Source organism: Podarcis pityusensis (assembly GCF_964106645.2).
Source record: "Podarcis pityusensis genome assembly, chromosome: 7".
NCBI classification, from domain to species: domain Eukaryota; kingdom Metazoa; phylum Chordata; class Lepidosauria; order Squamata; family Lacertidae; genus Podarcis; species Podarcis pityusensis.
In genome coordinates this window covers 24,276,270-24,302,160 of record NC_138031.1, presented here as the reverse complement: position 1 = coordinate 24,302,160, position 25,891 = coordinate 24,276,270, and the positions used below count along the sequence as shown (strand labels likewise).

At 40.5% G+C, this 25,891-nt stretch overlaps 1 protein-coding gene across 1 annotated transcript in view; it reads right to left on the bottom strand.

The window, feature by feature from the left end:
• Nucleotides 1-1,547: 1,547 nt before the first annotated feature.
• The window catches only part of STK3 (serine/threonine kinase 3), a 107,404-nt gene continuing 83,060 nt past the window's right edge, over nt 1,548-25,891 (bottom strand). Inside the window, exon 11 of the mRNA XM_081013868.1 lies at nt 1,548-6,383. Within this exon, the coding sequence (XP_080869994.1) occupies nt 6,225-6,383 (159 nt within the window). The 3' untranslated portion in view covers nt 1,548-6,224. The remainder of the gene's footprint in view (nt 6,384-25,891) is intronic.

Sequence of the window (25,891 nt, the reverse complement as noted above, 5' to 3'; positions counted from 1 at the left end):
AACCAAAATGCTTGTTTACAAAGCTATTGTACTTACCAACCTCACTGTATGCTTGTGAAACATGGACCACTTATAAACGCCATCTTCAACTCCTTGAAAGATTCCATCAATGGTGTCTCTGAAAAAAATTACGTATCACTTGGGAAAACAGGTAAACTAATGCTAGTGTACTGGAAGAAGCAAAGATAACCAGTGTTGAAGCAATGATTCTTCAACATCAACTTTGTTGGACTGGTCATGTTGTGCGGATGCCTGATTATCGTCTTCCAAAGCAACTACCCTATTCCGAACTTTAAAATGGAAAGCATAATGCTGGTGGACAAGAAAAGAGGTTTAAAGACTCTCTCAAGGCAAATCTTTTAAAATGTAGTATAAACACTGACAATTGGGAAACACTGGCCTGCAAGTGCTCCAATAGAAGAACATCCTTTACCATAGATGTCATGGACTTTGAAGACACTTGAACTCAGGATGAAAGGGAGAAACTTGTTAAGAGGAAGGCACGCTTGGCAAATCCTCACCATGATCAACTCTTGCCTAGAAACCTATGTCCCCACTGTGGAAGGACGTGTGGATCCAGAATTGGCCTCCACAGTCACTTACAGACTCACTTATAAGACCATTTTCATGGAAGACAATCTTACTTGGCTACGTGTAATCACCAAAGAAGAAGAAGACAAAAACCACCATTATTCCTGATCATTGGCTGCAGCAGATGGGAGTTGGGAGTTCAACAACATCTAGAGAGTACTGCATAAGCTACTCCTGGGTACACTGACTGGTAGCAGTTTTTCAGGGATTCTGGCAAGAAACAGCCCTGCCTGGAGACTATGGTGACTGAACCAGCAAATTTTTGCATGTGGAGTATGAACTCTACCTCTAAGCTATGCTCTTCCCCTTGAACATGCATTTATTGTGCCCGTTCACTGTGTAATTTCCCTCTTTCAACTTTTTGTTTGAAGGGGTCTTTCAGCTCATGTATCTTTTCTACACAACATTCTTCAAAAATGTTGTGAAGTGTGTCCAAGAAATATCACAGCCTACTAAATGGCCAAAGAAGAATTTCTGGAAGTCTCAGATGGACATCTACCTCCAGACTGATCTGTCTAGTACTTGGTATGGGATAAATGGACACCATAAGAGCAATTTCTGGAGTCAGGCAGTACAACCACGAGGCTACTAAAAAATAAGCCATACTCTGATTAATCTGGAAGAGAATTCTTAATCTGATTTTCAGAATAGCAGCTAAACAGGCCTTCCACTGATGTCTATTAGAGAAAACTTTTAATTCAAGACTTAACAGTCAAGCAAATAAAGAAAACAGAGACAACAGAGTGTGTTAATTCCAAGACACACACACACACACACACACACACACACACACATATACATACATGAGTGGAAGACTGCTGAAGACTGTAGCCACAATCCTAGGCATAGTTACTCAAAAGTAAACCCCCTCCAAGTTCAGTAGGACATTATCTAGTAAGTGAGTTTAGAAATGCAACCTAGCAAAGCTAGAATGAATAGTATGACAAATTGAGGCATAGATGGAAAATAACTTTTATTCAAAATGTTTGGTAACAAACAATTGTTTTTTCCAGAGTTTAGGGCAATTGTACTTTAAAACTTTTATATACAAGACAGGAAACAAACCATAAACCAAGCTGGGTTAAAATTTCACTAAAGTTAATAATAATCAACTCTACTAGATTTATTGCAAGTTTTAGTAAAATAAATACTTTACCAAATATGTATGTCTTCAGTGGAAATAAAAGTTAAGGACATTAATAGTATATGATTCAGTAAATATTAATAAATATGAACTAATAAAAGGCCAATTGCATATAAATTCTAACCCCAAATTCAGTTTGTAGCACATAGCTTGTTGTTTGATCCAATAAACAACATTTCAAAGTTGCTATATTCATTTCTGTACATATACAATTCCAATGGCATGTTTTGTGTGCCACTTTGCAGTCTGATTTAAAGGTGTATTAACTGTAGTTTAGTTTAACAAAATAAAATAAAACTGAGAGATTCAATTCAGTTCCATCTTTCTGGAGGAAAAGGCTATTGTGAAACTGAGTGGTTGAGTGTGGACATATATATCCTCGCTTCATAAACTGTGATGTATACACAAGCCCTATGCTTGCATATTCCATCTTCATATCTCCCATTCCTTCTTTGGTACACCATGATTAACCTGAGAAGTCTTCCATGAAACTCAGTCCCATTATTTCCAAACTGAGAATCTATAGTTAACTGGTTTGGAACAAGTCATGATCTGAAACCACAGTTTGTAGTAGATTTAACATACTGGCTTGTTCCAAGCCTGGAAATCATATGTTCTCAAACTGGACAGAGCAAGAAACTATGGTTAACTTCCTGGATTAATCAAGGAATGCTGAAAAGCGAGGAACAAAGGGGCAATATAAGGCAGTACTATGTTTGTTTATTATGCAGATCTTTGTACATTCAAAATGGGCCAGTATGTGAACATAGATTTTACAGATTCTTTGCATGTGTATTGACCTGCTCACTGGTTCTTTAATACTGTCTTTCCGGGTTACAATGTGCAACAGTGATCAAAGCAACATCAAGCGAGGAAGTCAGAGAATGTCCTATTGGTCAAAGTCAATTATGCATAAGGCACACCAGAGGAAGAAAAGGCTGATCTTTTTAGTAATTCACTTTGCTTAATTGAAAAAGGTGTGACTTATAAATTCATTAAAAACTTTAAGACTTTGGTGCTGCTCTGAAAAACTGATGGGGGCCTCTCTTGACACCCCTTGATATAATGATGCCGAGTAACAGAGGCACTCACCTTTTTAGTAAACCCAGTGGAGGACAAGTATCTTGCTGTTAGTGGCGGGGGTTCTCACGGAACTAAAGCAGAAGCAATAAATAGTGCTGCTATTTCAGTATGGAAAAGCCTTTCTCAGGGCAGAAGCACAACTGGACCCATGCATTCCATTCCCAATGCCCACAGCCTCCTAGCTTTTGTACAGCCATGCATTAGCTAGGAGCTGCATCAAGGAATTATTCTTTACTGTAAATATATCTGTGCAGCTCTGCACTGTTCATCTCATACAGGATGTTGCAACCACATGCTAGCTGCTATAGTGGAGGATGATCATACTGCCAATGAAGCAGTGTGCATGATTCTTCTTTACTGTAGATTATTATAAAGCGTATAAAAAGAACGGTTCTGGAAGTCATGCCGTAATTACCTATAATTAACAACAAATCTGTATTTTATTTAACAAAAGGTTTTAGAAATCTGATTTACAACTAAATGACCAACTATACTTTCACAGAACATCACAACAGCTCTGATGTGATGAAAAATAGTGGCATACCAGGAGCGCACATTTCCAATCAAGGTATCTATTCCAATCAAGGTTTGCAACCACAACTTTCCCCGCCTCCTTCACAAAAGCAGTTCAGGGTTTGCAAGAGCATTTCAGGAGAATATAAATTATATTATATTATTTTAAGGACAGGTACACAGAGCATGTGTTAAGATCATACTCAGCTGAAACTTAAAGATATGGTCTCTCTCTCTCTGCTGATCATTTCTTTTGACTGCTTAAAGGCTTTTCGGAATGTGTGCTGTATGGTTTGTACTGTCATGTGTGCTGTATGGTTTGCACGGTACATATGGAGCATCTGGTGTAAAGCCCAGAAATATTTGCAGAATAATATCTACATAGTGGTCACTATTAAAATCTTTACCAGCACTGTGTACAAGTCATTGTCAATTATAGCAAATGTTCCGGGAGGTATAGAAACACTACAGCTACATTAATTGTTAGTCAGGGGGAAAAGTCAAGATGAAATAAACCTGTGATCAATATGAAAGTAATTGTACAATGACTTATGAAATGGATTGCACAGTTGTACAGAAGGAGCTTACTATACTGATTGCAATAGGATACTTCTCCCCTACCGTATATAAGCACAAATCAAGGACTGAAAAAAGTAATAGCAACTTATTAAGAGGCAAACAGCCTGGTTTCCTGGCTGGCTAAGAAAAGCTCCTGCTGCCACAGTGAAAACTCTAGCTGCTATGGGACCTCACACATGTGGGTTACATGAGAAGTGCTTCTTCACAAAGCCCATGGTTAAACTATGGAATTCGCCAGCTATGAGATGTGGTGATGCTACCACCTTAGATGGCTTCAAAAGGAGCTTTGACAAACTGATAGGAGGGTAAGGCTGTCAATGGCTACCAATCATGATGGCTAGATGCTGTCTCCAGAATCAGAGGCAGAGAAGCCAGTTGCAGTTGACCTCGCTTGTGGGTGTCTAATGGGCATATGGTTGGCCACTGAGAGAAACAGGATGTTGGACTAGGGCTCTACTTGCACTAAGCAAAACCCGTTGAGGTTGCACTGTTCCAAGAAAACCCCAGACAACAGGGCTGCAGTACCTGTGCTGGTAGCAAACCTGTTACTTTGCAAAAGCCAGATTGCCTAACAGTTACAGGAATTTTGCTGTGCTTTTTATCGTCACACACACACTGTTATGAAAGGCTACCTGTCTCTTAGGATACTGCATTTTTCTCACAGTGGTACTTCCCTACAGAAAATGTATTTCTTATAAGAAAATACAACTGCATATATGCAGTTAGGATATTTAAAAGGTACTGATATGCTCTGTCTCCTTAGGGGGATTATTAAATTAGGATTCCTATTTATTGCTCACAATGCAGCAAGGTAATTAAGGCCACAACCCTATGACCACTTCCATGGGATTAAGACCCACTGAACTCAATGGGACTTACTTCTGAGTAGACATGGATAGGATTGCGCTGTAAGACACATACTTGCCTGGGAGTTTTCCCACAGCTATTTCCTTTGCTTGAACAGCAAAATGCAAAATGCATTTTAAAACTAAGCAGTTTTTTTTTTTAAATGGCTTTGGCATTTGTCGTGAAAAGCTGCCAAAAAGGAGAAATACTAAGGGGGGGAAGCCACCTGTGCATGCTTGTAGCTATGGACCAAAATAATTTTCTTTGGCTTTTCAATTAGTGTTTCTTAACGTATGTTTATAATAAAAATATTTCCAATACAAGGAGGAAAAAATGAGTGAGGATATTGAAAAAATAAGAAAGGGTTCAAAATGGTCCATTTAGTGTAACAGTATTTTTTTAAAAAAACTGTGGAACCAAGTAGGATATTAAAATAGCGTTTGTAAATGAAAAGCAAAGGCAGGCAAAAATGTGAAACAAGAATGAGTGACCTGAATTTTTCCTGCATAATGTTGGCGGGGGGGGGGGGGGAGAGAGAGAGAGAGAGACAGAGAGAGAGAGAAAACTACCTAGGCACTTGTCCCTTATTTTGTAGGATCCTTTTCAACAAAAAGCGAAAGTGGCAAGCTTAGGGGGAAACCTGCTGGGGACGTTTCATATTCAAATCTTTGGGTGATGAATGGAAGTTGTTTAAGAGTGCATAAGTCCCATTCATATAAAAAAAAAATTGCACAGGAAAACCTTTTAGTGGATTGTGCCCTATGTTCCTATGTGAGCATTTTCTCTAGCACTGCCAGTGTTATCACTAACCCCCCAAAATCTCCACAGTGCTTAAAACGCATGAACTTCAAGCTCAAAGAAAAGAAGAAGCAAAAACAAAACCAGGAATCCCAAGTGTGCACTTACAAGCCAAGTAGAGCTAACACTCGAAACCTGAGCCGGATCTTAATATATAGCTGTAACTTTTGTTTAGAGTGTGGCCGCACACATACATTTTACTTACTCTATCACGGCTTCCACTATTAGTATCTGCAATCACTATTTATAGCTAAGAAGCACCAAGCATAAAAATAAATAAGATCACCTACGTGTACACAATAAATATGCTTTTAAATGGAGGAAAATATATTGCAACTTAAGGCCCTGCATTATTGTGCAATTAGGAGATAGTTTTAGGTCTTACCAGGAACTAGACACTACTCCTTATTGTACAACACAACACACATCATTACTGCAACATAGCCAAGTAAAATATCAGGAAGTGGAATGTGAAATTTCTATTGTATTAAAACATAAAAATAGGACAGGGTTTTCATTCAGGCTGCCAAACATACAATGTGCCTTCTTTAAGGACTTCAGCTTAAGTTGTTGTGGAGCTCAAAGTCGCAAATTTTCAAGACTTGTAGTTATGTACAGTTTTCACCAGTGTCCACTTCGCTTTGCTGCATTATCTTGCAATGTAGGAAGATCAGAAGTTCTGTTGCCTTCGTTTTTTTGCATCCATAGCATCCAGAATCGGCTGCCTCTTGGCTGTGTATCTTTGACGAAGTTCTTCAATTTCTCGTTCCATCATTGGATCCAAAGCTTTTAACCTCATCTGCAGCTCTTCCAAACTCAGGTTTTTCAGCTATCCAGATAGGAAAACAAAAACAAAAGTCATAAAGCTTATTTAAAATAAGAGTAAGACTGAGCAATAAATAAAATAAGGGTAAGACTGAGCAATAGCTGTGCACAATGCAGCAAAATGCATAACAAATAACCTAAAACTTAACAACATATGAGCCTATGAGGTTCCCCTGTATCTTAGCTTGTTTTTAGCTCCAGTTTTCATATAGTTTAATGGTTAACAAACCATGAGTTAACCACAAGTTGTCCTACAGTAGATCAAACAAACCATGGCTTTTTTGCCATTTGGTTTGGTTTGCAGTTTCTCTCACCTCGAGCCTTTGTAGTTTCATGAGTATATGGCAGGGACATCCAACTCCCAAGAGACTGCGATCTACTCCCAGGGAGGGGGAAATGGCAGTGGGGGGGCAGGTCAAAGTTGTGAGCTTTTTTTAAGGGGGCACATCAAAGTTATTTACCGTTTGGGGGGTGCCAAATTTGCAGTCCTAATTTGATAACGGGAACACCGAATAATGCTCACCAAAAAAAGAGCAGGGCAGCAATTTTTGTGATCCTGCACGAATGAACGACACAGCAAGGGGGCAGGACTGGAAATGAGCAGCGGTTGACCGCGATCAACCAATATCACCCGGGGATCGACCTGTCGATCGCAGTCGACCGGTTGGACATCCCTGGTATATGGGATGGGGTGCTCAAACAAAGCATGGTTAAGTAAGGGTTTTGAGTTTACCCTAAATCTCAGTTGGAACAAACCAAGGTTTGTTAACCAACAACAAACCATGGTTTCATACTGCGGTTTGTTGATAGTGTACAAACAACAGTTCAGCTTCTGGGTTAGGTTCACATGCTATCTAAAAATTTGGGAGCTTGTCATGCCTAGTTTGGCCCTAAGGCAGCTCCGTATGTTAGGAGGCAGGAACTTCTAACTTTATTGTGATGCAGAAAGCAACTATTTACTCTTGCCTTACTCCTAATTTGTTTCCTATTATCTTTGTTAGCAGGGAATGGTCTACTCACTGCTATACAGAAACAGCAAGCTATTTTCAACATGCTCATATGGGCCTTCTGACAAAAATTCAGATCCTTCACTGGGTCACTGTTGCACCTACTCAAGGCAAGTTGCCTTGGATGATCAACACTGCCTAAAAACAATGGTCTGGATTCAGAAAAAGGAGACTGTTAAAATCAACTTCCTTCCTCTCAGGGCAGTAGTACATTAGCATTTTTGCAAAAGGAGTGCTTGATTAATTTCTCAGGAGCTATCCAAACATTAATAATAACGAGGGCTATTTGCAAAGAAATGGCTTATTTGCATGCCGGCTAGCTGCAGTGAAGGTTGAAGCGGGATTCTTGCCAGCAAGTGGGGGGGTGCTTTAAGTGGGGGCTCCTCCACCTGTACTTGCAGGAAATAGTACAGTTTCCAAACGGGAAATGAACCCTGGGGTTCATATTTATTACATCATCCGTCAGAGCTGTTGCTGTGTGTGCAGGCATGCCAATCAAGTTTCACTGGTGGTAAAATTTTGTCTATTTTAGGGGAAACAAACCATCTAAAAGAATCAAGACAAAATCATACCCTTATATGGGGGAAAAACAACAAAAGTTTGATTTTGCAGTAAATTCCCTGACATTTTGAACACATGGGCCTAAGAAAGAAGCAAATGAATAAAAGCATGGTATCTGAATTGACCTGGTTGTGAATCAATATTGAATTCAGTGTATTTTTCCATCATCAAAGTCGAACCTCTTTCTGTTGAGGATATAAATATTATCTTCAACCTTTACTTCTATTGTCATCTGCAGCATACAGATTCACAAGAACCATGAGTGTTGGGCAAGCAAAATACCATGTGGTCCTGTAGTACAGCAATGTACACAAGAGTGCTTTAGGATTGGGTACAAGTACCCTACCCAGTAGATCTCGGAAATTTGCCACTGGCAGGCACTCCTGGCGCATTTCCAGAGATTCACCAGTCTATGCCTACTACAATGAAAAGGGCCAAAACGAGCCATATCAGGGACATGTCAAGAGAGGAGGGGTAACAATATGACATGAACAACTGTAGTACACAATGATTAAAATATTTTAAAACAGAACAGCTAAAATAATAACATTATATAGAGGTTCGACAATAATGCTAGTTAAGACCCGGGGCAAAACTCATGTCCCCAAAGTCAGGGTGAACAAAAATGTTTTCAGTTGACAACCGAAACTTAGCAGCATGTAGAAGGATCACCCTTCCCCAGGGATTGCAGTGCTGTTTTTGACCTCTGAGAAGGTCCTGTCTTTAGTCACCACATCATGGGCCACTCCTGTTGGTAGGAGCACATGTGGGACCTACCCAGTCAATCGCAAAGCACAGGCTGGGAAGGTGATCGTTCAAGTTCTTGGATCCTGAGCCATGAAGGGCTTTGTGTACTAATACCTACACCATGAACACCGATCACAGACAGGGAGCCAGTGCAGTGTTTTAAGGATCAGTGTTATATGACCCCATTTAGCTGCTTTACTTAATAGTCAATAAGCGGCATTCGGCATAAGCTGCAACTTCTAGATATTCTTCAAGGGTTGCCCAACATAGAGGGCATTGCAGGAACTGAGCATAGGCATTCCTCACCACCAAGGATGGTTGTGTTTCCTTTTAAGAACCCCCAAGCGATGTATAACCTGTTCCTTCAGGGGAAGTAAAACACCACCCAGGATAGGCCAACTTCCCAATTCCTGGACTTGAGAACCACCCACCCACAACATTGGGTAGATAGAAATAAAAAATAGCTAATGTTCATGCTTTGATTTGTGCATACCTCATTTCAAAGGGCCAGTCAAAATATGTGCTTTGCCTCAACAGAATGTTTTTTGGCTTGATGTGCACATGTGTGTGTGTGTGTGTGTGTGTGTGTGTGTGCATACATGTGTGTGTACACCTGAAACAATGTTATTGTTAACAGGCACTCTCAGAAACGACAACCTTCCATGAATAAAGGATTGAGCAGAATGCACGAACAAATCGACTTTACTAAAGGCTCTCATGCAGAAAATGTACAAACATTTATTAAAACATTCAAGCTCATAGCTCATTCGCTTCCACTTTCCGTTTGCTATTAATTAAGTAAAAGCTACAAATAAAAACCCATAAAACCCTTGGTTCAGCTTGGGAAGGGTAGGCTAAAGCTATTGATTTGATTATTTTCGTCATGATTACTTAGGAAGGATTAAACAGAAACTCTGTTTCCTGCAGAACAAAACTCTCTGGCATCGAATACGCCATTGCTTCATCAGATAAAAACAATTTCCTGGTGAAGCTACTCTGTAGTCCAAAAATATCCTTTGTCTACAAAATTGAAAACACATATCATACTTTAATTATGTTGTTACACTAGAAAACAATTCTGGAATGCCAAAAAGTCCTTTGTTTTTGTAAAATATCAATTGAAACAATGAAATTGCTGTTGAGAATCTCCTAGGGCTATCAACTTCTGCTACAAGAAGAGAGTGTAGAAGCATTCTCTTCCTGTGAAGGCCGCGGGAAATAGAAAAGTTCTTTAAATGACATTTTTATAGCTTTTTTAAAAACCTGACTAACCACAACAACTCACACAGACCCATGTATCTTTCTAAATCAGACAACAGCACTTGGTGCTACCTATCCCAGCTATGAAACCATTTTCCCTTTCAATATTTTTCAGGACTGAAAGTCCACAATCCAATAATCCAGTGGTAGGGCAATGTAAACTACTGGCCAATGTGAAGAAAACAGCAAGCACAGCACAGAGCAATGTTCAGTACTATTCTGTAAGAAGACATGTAAATCTTGCACATAGGCCTGCAAGGCTTTTGTGTACCTCCCATCAGAACTTTTTTTTGGTCTTATCTGCAGACAGCACACTAAATTTAGGCAGCGGTCTTCCCCCACGTGCATGTTCTTTGGGTTACAGCGACCAAGTCCACCTAGTTAAGGTTCATCTCATTTTGCCTTCAATGGCAGTCCCTAGAAGATCATTATATTACATGCTTATTTGCTCCCCTTTTTCAAAATCTGCAGAAGGACAGACATTACTATTTTCTGGTTAAAATGGTCTGTGGCCTAAATAGGTAACTTCCCTTGATATAGCTGATGGCCGTTTCTGGTCTCTCTCCTGCTGCTTTTATAAAGCAGATGCTTTCCTTTAGGGCCACTACTGTTTCTCCTTCTTCTGCATTAAAGGGTAGAGAAAGGGGAAATTACATAAACATTCATTTGTCATTTGTTGCTGGAAGCTAACTAGTGTAGTTCATAATATTAATGCCGCACGTTTTGAAAGTAAATGCTAGCTGGGAAGAGACAGAATTGTGGAAATGAGTCATTTTCCTATTTGGAATCAGCAATATGTGTTTTCAAAAAACCCTCCAAAGCAACGCTTGTAGTATTCAAGTGCCAGGGAGGTGGGCAGAACGAAAACACAAGGGAAGCCAACATTTGAGTGAAAAGTGGCACAATGTGATGCACACAGATAGACTGTTTTGTTAACAGCAGCAATGGATTTATGAAATTAAACATGGAGCTCCATAGCCAAGAGCAGATTGTTAAAAATGACATTTAAAAAATGTTAGATTCCAAGTAGAGCAATATACCCCAACTCATCCTGACATGGTTTGAAAATTTCCCAAGACACTGCTCATGAAAAACCCATCCCCGGTACTGCATTTTTTTCTTGTGATAACGAACACAGGATTCTAAAATTTAAAATGAACAGAATTATCCACAGTTGAGAGGTTGGCTGAATATTGTATTTAAGAATAGCACTGTGATCCCCATTTTCACCATCTATTTTGCATCTTGCAACAATCCTGCCTTCTATATGTTGCCCCTTCCAGCACAATGAGACGGTAGTCAATTAATTACTTACATGAAACAAACCAAGTTATGAATTAAATATTGCATCTTATATGCAAACTATTTAAAGAAATTTCCATGCCTGGAACCCCAATGGAAGAGTTGAATGATATTAAAATTACAATATACTTAACAGTAATAACCTTTGCTTATAAGCAGAAATCTCTTCATTATCTAAATGATCCAATTTGCCCTGCCTTCAAGAGCCAACTTGTTTCTTCTGCAAAACACTATTAGGAAGGTGATACCAACTAGCATCTCCCTGGTAGCCTCTAGCAGAGAAAGCACGTGAAGTTACATCAACACATTCTTAATTTATCTGCCATCTGCAAGCAACAGCCAATGAACTGGGAAGATGATAGGGAAATGCTGGAACATAATTATGTTTTTGTCATGATTTTATATTGATAGACATTACTAGGTAGATGTGGGATTTGGTAGTAGTCATGGCTAGCACAACATCCCATTAGGTCTTCATTTCATCCACAGCGGGTAGCGCTATGGTCTAAACCACAGAGCCTAGGGCTTGCCGATCAGAAGGACGGCAGTTCGAATCCCTGGAACGGGGTGAGCTCCCATTGCTCAGCCCCTGCTCCTGCCAACCTAGCAGTTCGAAAGCACGTCAAAGTGCAAGTAGATAAATAGGTACCGCTCCGGCGGGAAGGTAAACGGCATTTCCGTGCGCTGCTCTGGTTCGCCAGAAGCAGCTTAGTCATGCTAGCCACATGACCCGGAAGCTGTACGCTGGCTCCCTTGGCCAATAAAGCAAGATGAGCGCTGCAACCCCAGAGTCGGTCATGACTGGACCTAACAGTCAGGGGTCCCTTTACCTTTACCTCATCCTCAAAACTATCCTGAAAGTTATGTTAAGGCCAAGACACTAAGTGAGTTTCATGGCTGAATGGGGATTGGATCCCACAGTTCCCTTGTTCAGCACATAATGGTTGCCAAAGCTTCCGTGTCTGAAAAACATTCAAAACCTTGAACAAATTATTCAAGTTTAGGACATTTGTCTAGGTAGTTAGAAAACGTAACAGTTGTATACCATCTCAGCATATCAGAATAGTTTTTTACTTACCATCATAGCTTTAACCAAACAAAGCTAAAGTCATCCAGAATTCAGCTAGGATTGGGTTTTAAAGTTTTATATACAAGGTGGTTAGCATGGTCTCATAGAAAAAAAGGGGGGGCTGTAATAACTAGTCAGTGATAAATTAAGTAGACTCTGATTGGAGTTGTATACTATTTGCCTCTATTCATCCATGTTACAGCCAATTTCCAGGGAAAGAAAGGGGGGGGGGGGAATAAATAAATAAATGCTGAGTTAGAGAGGCAGTTCACTCTTCCAGAGATTAGTAAAATGTACTGAAGAAAAATTGGTGCAACTCCTATTTTTGGATCAGCTTGGATCAGATCAGGAAATAAAATGTCCATAGTGCTACTAGTTTTATCTATATATTTTGAACCCACTTATGAATGCCTTGTTAAAGAAAGTTCTTTAACTCTAAGATGACATTTCTTTCTGGTCAGTTAGGCAGAAGGTTGGGTATTCACCCTTCCCAGCATGCAAACAAGTATTGAGGTCTTTTGCACTGCATCTTTATTACAAAACTTTTGAGAAATTTCTTATTAAAATCTGAGTACCGTAGTTTTCGCTCCATAACACACGTTTTTTTTCCTCCTAGAAAGTAAGGGGAAATGTCTGTGCATGTTACGGAGCGAATGCTTCCCTCCTCCGTGGTTTCCAGAGGGAGAAGAGCTGCTGAATGGGGAGGAGAGAGGGACAGAGTGCCTGCTTCTTTAAAGGAGCAAAGCGGGAGGGGAGAGGAGCCGCTTACACGAGTGTAAGCGGCTCCTGTCCGGTTGGCTCCTTTAAAGCAAGCAGGTTCTGCTTCTCTCCCTCCTCCCCACTCAGCGGCTCTTCTCCCGCTTTGCTGGAAATAGCAGGAAAGATTTTCAGCTCGCTAAGGGGGGGGGGGATAGAAGCAGAACCTGCTTGCTTTAAAGGAGCAAAGCGGACAGGAGCCGCTTACACTCATGTAAGCGGCTCTTGTCCGGTAGGCTCCTTTAAAGCAAGCAGGCTCTCTGTCCCTCCAGCAAAGTTTTTCAGCTCGCTAAGGGGGGGGGGGGGGAGGGAGAGAAGCAGAGCCTGCTCCATGCGTGCTCCTTGTCCCTTGAGTGCTTTTCCTTCCCTCCCCACTTAAAACGTGGTTACAAAGCACAGATCCACATGGATCCTCAGGATTTTTGCACTGGGTCACCCCAAATTCACCATCAGATCACATAGCATGTCCATGGCTACAGTTTGCACCAAAAAAATCACGCACCCACTGTTACCTGGGGCTGCAGTGGTGCAAAAACATGGTTACAAACATGGATCCACATGGATCCTCAGGATTTTTGCACTGGGTCATCCCAAATTCACCATCAGATCACATAGCATATCCATGGCTACAGTTTGCACCAAAAAAATCACGCACCCACTGTTACCTGGGGCTGCAGTGGTGCAAAAACATGGTTACAAACATGGATCCACATGGATCCTCAGGATTTTTGCTTTGGGCTACCCCAAACTCACTGTCAGATCACATGTCTGTGGCCACAGCATGAACCACAAAAATCATACATCCACTGTTTCGTTTAGAATATTTTTTTTCTTGTTTTCCTCCTCTAAAAACTACATGCGTGTTATGGTCGGGTGTGTGTTATCGAGCGAAAAATACGGTATGTTATACTTTTACTTCAAAGGAAGCAAGGCATTCTCTATGATATAAAATACCGTTTGATTAGATGTGGCTAGTTACCAAGTAAGAAATCAGATCAATTTTGAGTTAGACAGCTATGAATCAAAGCAAAGCAATTGCCATCTCCAGCAACACAAATACTGGTTAATTCTCGTCAATCCTACAACTTTTTGATTTGATTCATTCAGTCCAACCAACATAAAGATACTGGGAGGCAGAGCCCAGAAATTGTTTGAACCTCTTTGTTTGCAGTCTTGAAACACACTTACTTGGAAGTAAGCCTCAGTGAATCCAGTGGGATTGATCTCTGAGTAACCATGCGCATAGGATCACATTGGCAATCAATACACCAATTGTCACTGAGGAATAGTTTTTAACATGTTGCTCACTTATTGCTTAAAACAACAATGGCAGGAATGCACAGAAGCTCCAGTCCATTTCAGCAACATTCACAAATAATCGATGTTCTGATTTTAGATTAGATACTGTTATTAAATGGAAGACATGGAAGGCATCAGTTAACATTTCCAAAATAACTGGTGTTTCAATTTTTAAACAAAACAGACATTCACTAAGAAACAAATTATATAGACAGTGTTTTGTTTGCTTCAAACACAATTTCTTCCTAGCAACTGTTTAAATGAATCTCACAGATGCTACAGGCTTTATTAGAGGCCTTTGATTTAAAAAATATGGATAGCTAATACTGTATTTCTGAGTCATCTATTTTCCCATCTGCTAGTAATTCCAACAATGTGAACTATCAACATAACGACTAACAATAATTTTCTATGGCAATTGCAATGGTGGGTTGCCTGTAGCACTTTCTAAGATTTAACTAGTGCATGCCTCAGATTGTTTTGAGTTGTTAATAGATTCAAGTAACAGGCAGCCTTTTCTTTCTTTCCAAATCTCCATTCTAGTTCATTCCTTTGCTGCTTGTAAGAAGAATATGGTTTTATTTTATGGAGTTTAGTCCATCAAGGAGCTCATTTTATTAAAAACTGTGCTTGAAACAAGAAAAAGCAAGTTAAAGGTCAAGCAGTTTATTTCTTGATCTGAGGTCAAAAGCCTACAGCCAGAATCTGCTTATTTATAATGCCATTAGTCTCATCCAGCCAAGGACATTTCTACAAGAGTTCACACAATAATAGCTAACTGTGGCTGAGGTGACAGGGATAATGATGTAAATAAAAGCATGGCGCTATTAGATCTTTTAAAAAGCAGTATGTTCTAAAGATTTGCTGACAATAGGGAAGCACAGTACTAGCATTAACTGCAGCTGCAACCCAGAAACACAGGCACCCCACAAAGAAGCCACCCACACAATTCTGCCAGGATGTGTCCAATGCACCTATTCACCTGAAAGATGTTTGGGGCTGTCTATCTGCTTTGATAACAACTATTTCCTGTTAGGAACGGATGGAAGGCTGACCTCTGTCAACGGTGCACAGTAGGGGCAAGGGATAAATTTAGTTAATCCTCATATATACAGTGGTACCTCGGGTTACAGACGCTTCAGGTTACAGATGCTTCAGGTTACAGACTCCACTAACCCAGAAATAGTACCTCGGGTTAAGAACTTTGCTTCAGGATGAGAACAGAAATCGTGCGGCGGCAGCGCAGCAGCAGCGGGAGGCCCCATTAGCTAAAGTGGTACCTCAGCTTAAGAACAGTTTCAGGTTAAGAACGGACCTCCGGAACAAATTAAGTTCTTAACTCGAGGTACCACTGTAAGATTTACACTGATCTGTTACTTTCCTCAGTATATTGTGCATGGTTCCTAATTTGCTATCAGGAACTCCATCCAGCCTCAAGTGTTGGCTGCAGATCTAGTATTGCAAACCCTGCACATTACTTTTTGGACCATGCATAGGGCACATCTTCCATGCGTTCTAATATGTAAAATGGCTTTAACTGCAACCAGGAATGAAGCTGCAACTATGGCAGGAAAACCATGTGAATTCTGGAGGAGTCCAGTAAATTGGTGAGAAAAGGGGATGGAAAGCAAAGGCATTCGACTTCAAAGACAAAACCCAAGATGAATTAGTAGAGCAAGTTGCTGCAATAAAAATCTTTTCATTAGCAAATTGAGCACATTAATCTGCAAGCTAAATCAACACCAGTCTCTGTGATGGCCTTGATCCCAAAATCAAGGCCACCGATCCCAAAATCACATTATAATAGACATTGCTCTTTCTAAATCCTTCCCACGTTCAATAAATATACTGAGTAGTGTAAGATATTCAACTGGATTATACTGAAATATGTATTAAGGCTAAGCTTTCACTCCAAAACTATAGCAAAAAGAAGAGAGACTTGCCTAAGGCCACTTAATAAAGAGAGATTCAAACCAGTGACTTCCAGATTCACAGCTCAGTTAGCACACACTTAGGAGATTAATAGTTAGAAATAACTAGGTAAGCAAGCCTTGCATTATGGAGACTGTATTTCAATAATCATCAAGTTAGCTTGCAGCTTGGCTCAGCATAAAGTTGTCACTGTATAATTTTCAAAATTATAGTTTACTACTATACTGTTATTTCTCCAAGTAGAAATTCAAGATTTGTTAAGTTTCTCAAACATAAAATGGAGGGGTGTCAATAATATTACAGATCAACAGAGAAATAGTAATGCTTACAGAACAGAGTGTTCTGAAATAGGTGGCTAAAATTCCTGTTCTATGTTGCATTTCTTAATCCTGTTAAAGTTTGTTTGAAATTCCAGCCCAGTTGATACCTCAGCATACAGCTGTCAACACCTGAAGTCGATCTGAAAGCAAATAATTTTGTCTCAGATATGTTCAAAAATGTCTAATAAGGCTTTCTTCAAAAGAAAGCTTTAGGGCAGGGATGGGTCACCTTTTGCAGTCCAAGAGTATCATTCCCTCCTGGGCGACCTTCCAAGAGCCATGTGCCATGTGGTGGGCAGAGGCAGAGAAACAAAACGGGCAGAGATACCGCTTGCCCGAGAAACTTTTTTTTAAAAAAAATCACAACAGAAATTAAATGCCAAGACAGTCCTACAACTGAAATGTTACTTAAAGACTTTTGAAAATAGCCATACATTCAGTCTTTACTGACATAATTTAGACAATAAAATCATAAAAAACATCAATAAAACATTCACTTAGATAGTCAATTGTTATGCCTGAACAATCTGTGATTAGCATTAACTATGGTTTACTGAAACAAACCAACTTCAATCCTTGCCTTTTTAAAAAAACACCAACCACGTAATTAATATTAGCCACAGCTGAACGTTAAGACATGACAAATGGCAATTAGTTAAAAATGGAAGTGGATGATTACAATCTCCTCCTTGTGACTACATCAGCAGAGAAGATAGGAGAGGGCTGGAATGCATGAGGCCAAGACTGCTACACAACACTAAATTATGGTCTAGTGTTATGTGTGAACTAGGCCATTAAAAGGGATGCCATTTAAACTGCCTTAAAAATTCTGAAACAACCAGTATTAGAGGCACGTAGTATTGCATGGGTGGTATTCAACTAAATTTTACTCGGCAAAGATCCACTAAAATTAATTGACCTAAATTATTAATGCTCATTAATTTCAATGACTCTACTCTGAGTAAAACTTAAGTTGAATAGCACCCCGTATTTTCACTTCATTGTCATTAAGAACTTCTTCAAAAACCCATGGTGATGGTCCTCTATTAAGACGTATGTTGTATTTGCATGGTCTATGTAGAAATTATGCAATCAGGGCTGCCTATTCTGAATGTGGAATAAGTGAACCAACAACCATAGATGAGTATTAGGTTACATCAGTTCTCTAGCTGTGAACAACAGAAGTTTGATTTTGAAAGCACAAAATGTTCATCTCCAAAAATGGTTAACAAAAATTGTTACAGTAAATCTCCCTCATCCTAACTAGGAATGTTTGCTGGAGATCTCTCTCAAGTTCTTCTGAAAACTATTTGAATATACGAATGTATCTTAGTTACTATGACAAATCTTGACTTATATGGAAGTAGGAAAAATCAGCAGTTTAAAATCTGCCAATTTCAGAAGGGTCTAGGAAAACAAAACTTAATTTAGGCAATATTATCTACATATTGTTTGTTAACTGCACTTTATACAGGTGGTCCCTTAGAATATGATCTTCTGTAATAAATATTCCAGATGCCTACACAGGTCAGTCTACTACTCCTGGATCGTTTTAAGCACAAAAGATGAGGGAGAAGGATAGAGGGAAATGAACAGATGAGATGGAGGGGTGAGTACAGCAGCAAAGACAGTTAAATGGAAGGAGTGGGAAGGATGAAAGAAAGGCAGGGGATGAGATAAGAGGGGATGGTGAGCAGGCCAACAAGACATGGAGAAGACAGGAGTAATCGTGATGGTGACAAGTGTATGGACTCCGTAAGCAAAACAGGGAACAAGCTAGTCAACTACAAAACTAAGCTATGCTAGGGAATACAACATAGCTAGAAGCATTACACTTCAATGGGACAAGGTCTATGGCTTCTGATGACTTCTGTTTCTATTGTATCTTATTGCGTTTTTATTGACTTGATTGTATGTTTTTAGATTATAGCCTTATTCTCTATTTTGTTCACCATCCAGAGAGCTCAGTGGCTGAAAGTAAAGAATAATAAATAAATCCATTTTCCTTCAGAAAAATAAACTTATGGGTAGAGTGGAAATTCAAATGCAGATATGCAATCATTGTGTACAGCCCAAGTTCATCCTCCGACTGCCTAAGGAGCCCAATCTTTCTTTGCCCTCACTAATAAATGACTTGATGCTGATTTCCAAATGACTTCAGGATGGCAAAATGCCCCCAGTGCTGCACCTGGTATGCTTCTTCCCTTCCCAATTCTGTGCTATGTTACAATTCTCATCACTCACTGGTATGTTACTTCTGACAAGACAGAAGTACTGTTTTGGGGGGACAGGAGGCGGGCAGGTGTGGAGAATTCCCTGGTCCTGAACCCGCTGAAGGACCAGGTGCACAGTCTGGGAGTCATTTTGGACTCACAGCTGTCCATGGAGGCACAGGTCAAATCTGTGTCCAGGGCAGCTGTTTACCAGCTCCATCTGGTACGTAGGCTGAGACCCTACCTGCCCGCGGACTGCCTCGCCAGAGTGGTGCATGCTCTGGTTATCTCCCGCTTGGAATACTGCAATGCGCTCTACGTGGGGCTTTGAAGGTGACTCGGAAACTACAACTAATCCAGAATGCAGCAGCTAGACTGGTGACTGGGAGCGGCCGCCGAGACCATATAACACCGGTCTTGAAAGACCTACATTGGCTCCCAGTACGTTTCCGAGCACAATTCAAAGTGTTGGTGCTGACCTTTAAAGCCCTAAACGGCCTCGGTCCAGTATATCTGAAGGAGCGTCTCCACCCCCGTCATTCTACCCGGACACTGAGGTCCAGCACTGAGGGCCTTCTGGCGGTTCCCTCACTGCGAGAAGCCAAGTTACAGGGAACCAGGCAGAGGGCCTTCTCAGTTGTGGCGCCCTCCCTGTGGAACGCCCTCCCACCAGATGTCAAAGAGAACAACAACTACCAGACTTTTAGAAGACATCTGAAGGCAGCCCTGTTTAGGGAAGCTTTTAATGTTTGATGTATTACAGTATTTTAATATTTTTTTTGGAAGCCGCCCAGAGTGGCAGGGTATAAATAATAAATTATTATTATTATTATTATTATTATTATTATTATTATTATTATAAATCTTAATTGTGCCCATGGTCAGCGGAATGGCACCTATTAATCTTGTTGCACACTGCACATTTGATTGCTTATTTGGTATTTTAATGGACAACAAGAACAAAGGATGCATAAGGTGAAGAAAATGCTAAACTATTAATATAAACTGTTATTATAAACTGTTATAATAAACTGTTATTATAAAATAACCCCTCAATCAGTTTATACAATAATTTCCATGGAACAAAGTAAGAATGCACTGCTTGCAACTGTTGCTAAATGAAAACAATAGTATTTAACATTTTAGCACAATTATTTAATTAAAATATAATATATGTTGGGATAGACATTTACATATAGGGTTGTGGGGGAAGGGTTCCAAATCCAGAATTAGAATACCATTATTATCTGTTATATTTGTCTCTGACTTAAACCCAAATGAGCAATCCTTTCACAAGCTGGTAATTGTGATGCTTTATTTAGAATTAATTCTTTGAAAGCGCCATAGTCTATCTGACAACTTATTCAATGAAGTACAAAATAACATCACTTTGTTTGATTAGCTCCTTTAGATTAAATTCTGTAGATACATTAGTTACTTGGAAGGATGGGGCAGGAATAATACTCAGCTGAAACAAGTGTAATACAGGCAAAGCCAGTTTTTGTTTTTCTACATAAAAGCATGAATCATAAGAATATAAAAATGAAGAGAACATAAATATCTTCATTTTCCTGTAGCATTATTGCTCATGAATTGATACACTGATAAAGTTATAAAGGTTTACTTCAAGTCTATAAAACTGGACAGGAGGCAGGTTTATGCCCTACCTAGATAACTGACTGCAACACCCCTCTCATATGTAACCCTGTCATTTCATTTCTCTCTCTCTCTCTCTCTCTCTCTCTCTCTCTCTGTGTGTGTGTGTGTGTGTGTGTGTATGCACACTATTCTTTCAAAATGATTGTGGATGTTTTAAAGGAAGAAGAAGAAGAAATATTCCTCTCCTGCCACTTTTGGATCTTGCACAAAAGCAAGCAATTAGGGGTCTCCCAACACAGGGACACAATGCATTTCTCCCCAAGAAGCCACAATACAGTAAGTGATGGGGGGGAATCATCAACATATACAGATTACTTGCAGCTAGGGATGAAAAAGAATTTGATTTGGTTAACACTTTTAAGCAATCTAATTCACGCCTCCCACACTAATACGTGGCTCAAAACATCTTTTGGATTTCACAGTTCTCTGAATTTTAGAATATAATTCTTAGCTCAAAAAAGTACCAAAATGCATATTTTAGGGTAAAATATGTTTACAAATGCATTTACTGAGACGAAATACATATCTAAATAAGTATTTTGTATTAAAATAACATTTAAATAGGAATTTTGAATAGATTAATATGGAAATGGGATGGAATGGTCTTATGAATGTGAAACTGACATAGACAGGAATTAGACTGACCAGTCCATCCCTAGCCTGATGATGAACTTAATGTGGAAACAACTCAGTGGATGACAAGAGGACATTTTGTGGTTCCATCTCAGGCATATCAAGTCAAAAGGCTCTCAGGTAGCAGGCTAGGAAAGGTTTGTCTGAGAATTTGAGAAGCCATTTCTAGTTGGCCATTGTCCAATAGTCTGACTTGTTATTAGGCATTCATATGGCCCTCACTGATGACCCTACTAGCAAATGCCTTAGTTGGAGGTATTTAAGCAAAGGCTGGGGGAGGGGGGTGTCATCCGTATGAGATGCTGCAGTTCCAAGATTTCTGGACTGAGCAGAGGATTGGACTAGATCACTTCCATTGTCCCCTTTCAACTCTAGCACTGGATGATAATATTCTCAAGTAGGTATTGTAGGGAAAAGCTGGGAACAAGGATCATGTCACAGCAAGGACTGAAACTTGGATCTCCCCTGTTCAACATTTTCAGTACTATACTACAGGTGAGCAACACTGGGGGGGACCCAATTCTCCTCTTCAAGTAATTTTATTTCTCTTTTTAAAATTTTAATCTGGCAAAACTCATACCTTCCCAACTTAACAGTTTCATGCCCCCGCCCCAGGGCATGAAACGTGAAGAAAACAGCTCATGTCTACCTTTTGGAGAAATAGGTCCATAGCTTTCAGAACTGACAAACAAAAGGAAAAGGAAAGGAAAGATGCTCTGCTTCTACACTAAGAATTACCTTTGCCTCTATTTTTAGCTTCCAAGCACCTGATTAAGGATGACTCATCTTTCACCTTCCTATAACAGCCATAGAGAACCTCAAAGCTCCAAAACAAAAAGCAAACCCTCTTCACCTTTTCATCCAGAGGGACCACCGTATCCATCTTCATCACAAACTCAGGCTATCTAGATCTTGGGTATTTCACAGTATCAAACCCTTCCTCAGGCAAATCAAGCACCATGGCATCAAGTCACCAAACTGTGTCTACCACTTGGGAAACTTCAAACAGCTGTCTGGGGGAAACGGAGGCATCTTCTGAGATGTACGTCCTTGGAAAAAGGCAAGTATGCACCCACGCCTCTGGTTTTCAGCTTTAATTATTCAACTCCACAGTGTGTGAGGCAAACTGAGCATCATTCACCAGTCTGAAAATGATATTAGAACCTGAGGAGTGATTTAGCCTATTTACAGTTGCTATAGAAACAAAAAGGCAGCTATCTGTCTATGGCAATAAAGCAGCAAAAGGAGCTTGACACAACAGTTAAAATGACAGGAACAGAACAGGTTGAACCAGGAGCCTCTTCAGTTCTGCATCAAAATGTTGTGTAGAAATACATCGTGAATTACAGATCTTACAACAACTGCATATGTTAAACCAAGAGTGTTCTTTATGTGTCTGTTTCTGTCTGTGCTGGAGGATATCGACACAGGGAGTACATAGAAAACTGCACCAAGGAACAGCTTCCAAACACATTCTTTTCCTTCAGTTCTAGACCTTGTTTAATCTAGATGTCCCAAGGGTAGAATATTGGCACAATCCAAGTAGTCAGAAGTTGGATGGTATGAAGGAGGAGAAGCTGCAATGTGCATGACTCCTATAACAACAAGGCCAGGTCTACAGAAACCCAGAAACAAGCAAATTCCTTCCTCACCAGTCATCCCCAGTATGGGTGATGGCAGCAGAACAGTCATGAACTGGTGTCATTGGAGATGAGGAAAGAAAACAAATCAAATATAAAATGCATAAATTGAAAAACACAAAGAAAGAATGCTGTGAGAACAGGGCCTTTGGCAGAATACTATGTACTATCTTCCCCTGTTGAATGCCACTGTAAACAAAAACGGCTTACTCAGCCTAGTCACAGTCCATCTTGGTAAATCTTGTTTCCTATAAACTCATAAGAGAGCTGTTCTTTGGAATCCATTTCTCCTCCAACTTAATTTGTTCATCTGCTTTTCTGAGGCTGTGCCTGTACATTTAGTTAAGACATCAAGTAATCTGCTTACGCCTGGCTCAGAGATTCAGAAGTCCCTGCTGACCTGCGCATATCCTACTGCTGTGTATTTCAAATGACAATGATCATATGTACAAATTACCGTTGAACGTGAACCAACATAGTTTCTCCCCAAAGTAAGAGCTGGGATGAGTGTCAAGGTTGTATAGTTCTTTCACACCTCCGTGTATTGTGTATAGAAAGTAACATTTAAAGAGAGAGGGAGATATCCCACATTTATCTGAATGCAGAATTTTACTTGCAATATACGTAGAACCTTCTAATAAGGTAAATACTGAGATCTGACGGCTGGTATGTTTTCTATGTGCCATCACACTCTGCCCTCATATGATGCAGAAGGAGAAACAAGCTGTATCAGTGAGGTGCCGATACAGATTGTTCCTCCCTCTGCATCTTTAAACTGCTATACTGAGGAGTGTGCAGCTGCCCTTACCTCAGCCGAGCAGTTACAGGAGCCCACAGATTGGTTCTGGCTCCTGTGAGCTGGTGGCAGGGTGGGAGCTCTGTGAAACTGCTAAGCAGAGGGGAATGCGGTTGGCACTCCCCACAGTGAGCAGTTAAAGGAGCCCGATGCTCTGCCCGTGAGCGGGGGGAGCACTGGGGCTATCTCAGCTGGGGAGGGGGAACCTTCCCAATCCCCAACTGAGCTGCGCAAACAAGCTGCGCTGTCCCAGCCCACTAGCGCATGGGTGAAACTGCTTCAGTTCCCGAGGTGAGAGCTGGGGCAGTTTCACCAGGTGCAGAGGCCAATACAACTTGTTTTTTCAACATCGAGGTATATCACCAAACCGCGATGTTTAGCTGGCGATGCACTGTGATGTTGAAAAACTGATATCGCCCAGCCCTATCAAGTGGAGGCCATGGAGGTGTGTGCAGTTCCAGCATTGTGACCGTCTACAAGAAAAAAGGTGACTGCTATGGCTGGAACAACTTCCATGGAATGCCAAGAGCAGAAATGCTTGGACATTGGACATTGCCTTCATAGACCTGACAAAGGCCTTTGACCTCGTCAGCCAAAAAGCAGCCTAACTGTATTAGAAATCAATTTATCTGTATGCAAAACAAATAAGATATACCCTAATAATCTTTCTCTGAGTTCCTTCGTTAGAGCAAACTCTCTCAAACTCTCTGAAGACTAAACACTTGGGGTGGCAATGTTGCTCAATGATACAGCACATGATTGACATACAGAAAGTCCCAGGTTTAACTGCTGGCATCTCGACTTTAAAGGATGAACAGCAACTGATTGGAAAGACTTTGGCCCAATACCCTTCAAAGCTCCTACAAGCTGCTAATAGTCTAGATGGACAATTAGTCATAAGGCAGCTTCCTAAGCGCCACATTATGCATTCATCATCTTTTTTATAATCATCTGGCTTGATTCATATGTGACATGTTGTTGCTGAGTCTTTCTTAGCTCTCTTTCATAGGCTAATTCCATAACAAACTGCATAGGACAACTGCTCCACGTGGCTAACCATTTGTGTTCATGTTGCCATACTGTTGCTGTTGAGCCGAGGTGCCAGCTTGCAAAGATGATGGGGGGGGGGAGACAACATGTTCAGGACATTGGGAGGAGCTGGGGTCAGAACTGAGCATGGCAGCTGTGCAGCTCAATGGCCGGCAGCTCCTCCTCTACCTCCTCTTGGCGCTACCACTGACAGGAGGCTGCTTCAACCCTTCTTCCCCTCCACAGGAGGAGGAGAAGAAAGAGCCGGGCCCTGGAAGCACGCCACACTCTGCTTTGCTCTTTGGCTCCATGCTTTTGGGGCATGGGGAGCCCAGCCCCTACGCCAAAAATATAGGGACCCTAGGAGCCAGCGCCCTGCTGCAAAGGATTCCTCTAGATAGTCATGCAATATGTATGGAGAAATATATGTATTACAGACTGAGGTGTGGCAAAACTGCCATGTGGAATTAATGCAAAGCAGCCTCCATGCTGATTGTTGTTTGTGTGAAATGAGACTCGCCCTATGAAATCATAAGCTTCTCCTCGTGTTTCACCTTCACTTTCCATCTCAGACTTCACAAGCTTTGGCTTCCATGTGAGGCCTACCAAACTGATAAATGCTAGAGAGCTTCATTCAGCCAATCAAGATTATTAATGGCAAAGATCACCAGCTGGTTGTTATTTGACATAACTGTGCTACAGAATGATTCTGTAAAAGAAAATTATTTCTTATGATCCTTAAACTTGCTTGCAACAGCATAAAGCCAACCGTTGCTGAAGAAAGCAGAATTGTGATGCAGCAAGCCATGGAAATCCCAGGCAAGAATCAGCTCTGAACTTACTTTTTCCTAAAAAAACAAAAACCCACTGTATTTTGTCTTCAGCAACATCCTTCCTGCTGCAGAATGATACATATAGCTAATGGCATTCAAAAACACAGCAAAGGAATAAACTGCTGACAGTTCAGCATGGTTCTCTACAATTCCCTCCCGCTGAACGAACCAACAAGTGGCTTAGGAAGTTATGAGGAAATCCAAATGAAGTGATTTTTCCAGGTTGCCCCACTACTAACACTGTATAATAAATGTAAACATGAAGAGCGATATCATTTCATCTCTGCTGTTCACCTTTCCAATGACCTTTAAGAAAATACCCTACAGCCAAATTTGGAAGGGAAAAAAAGCATACGAATCATGCAGGCGGGATAATATTACATCCTTACCTACCAGCGGAACACCTTTAATACATTAATCTCTCCTGAAATAAAAATAAATATAGTAATATGTGAA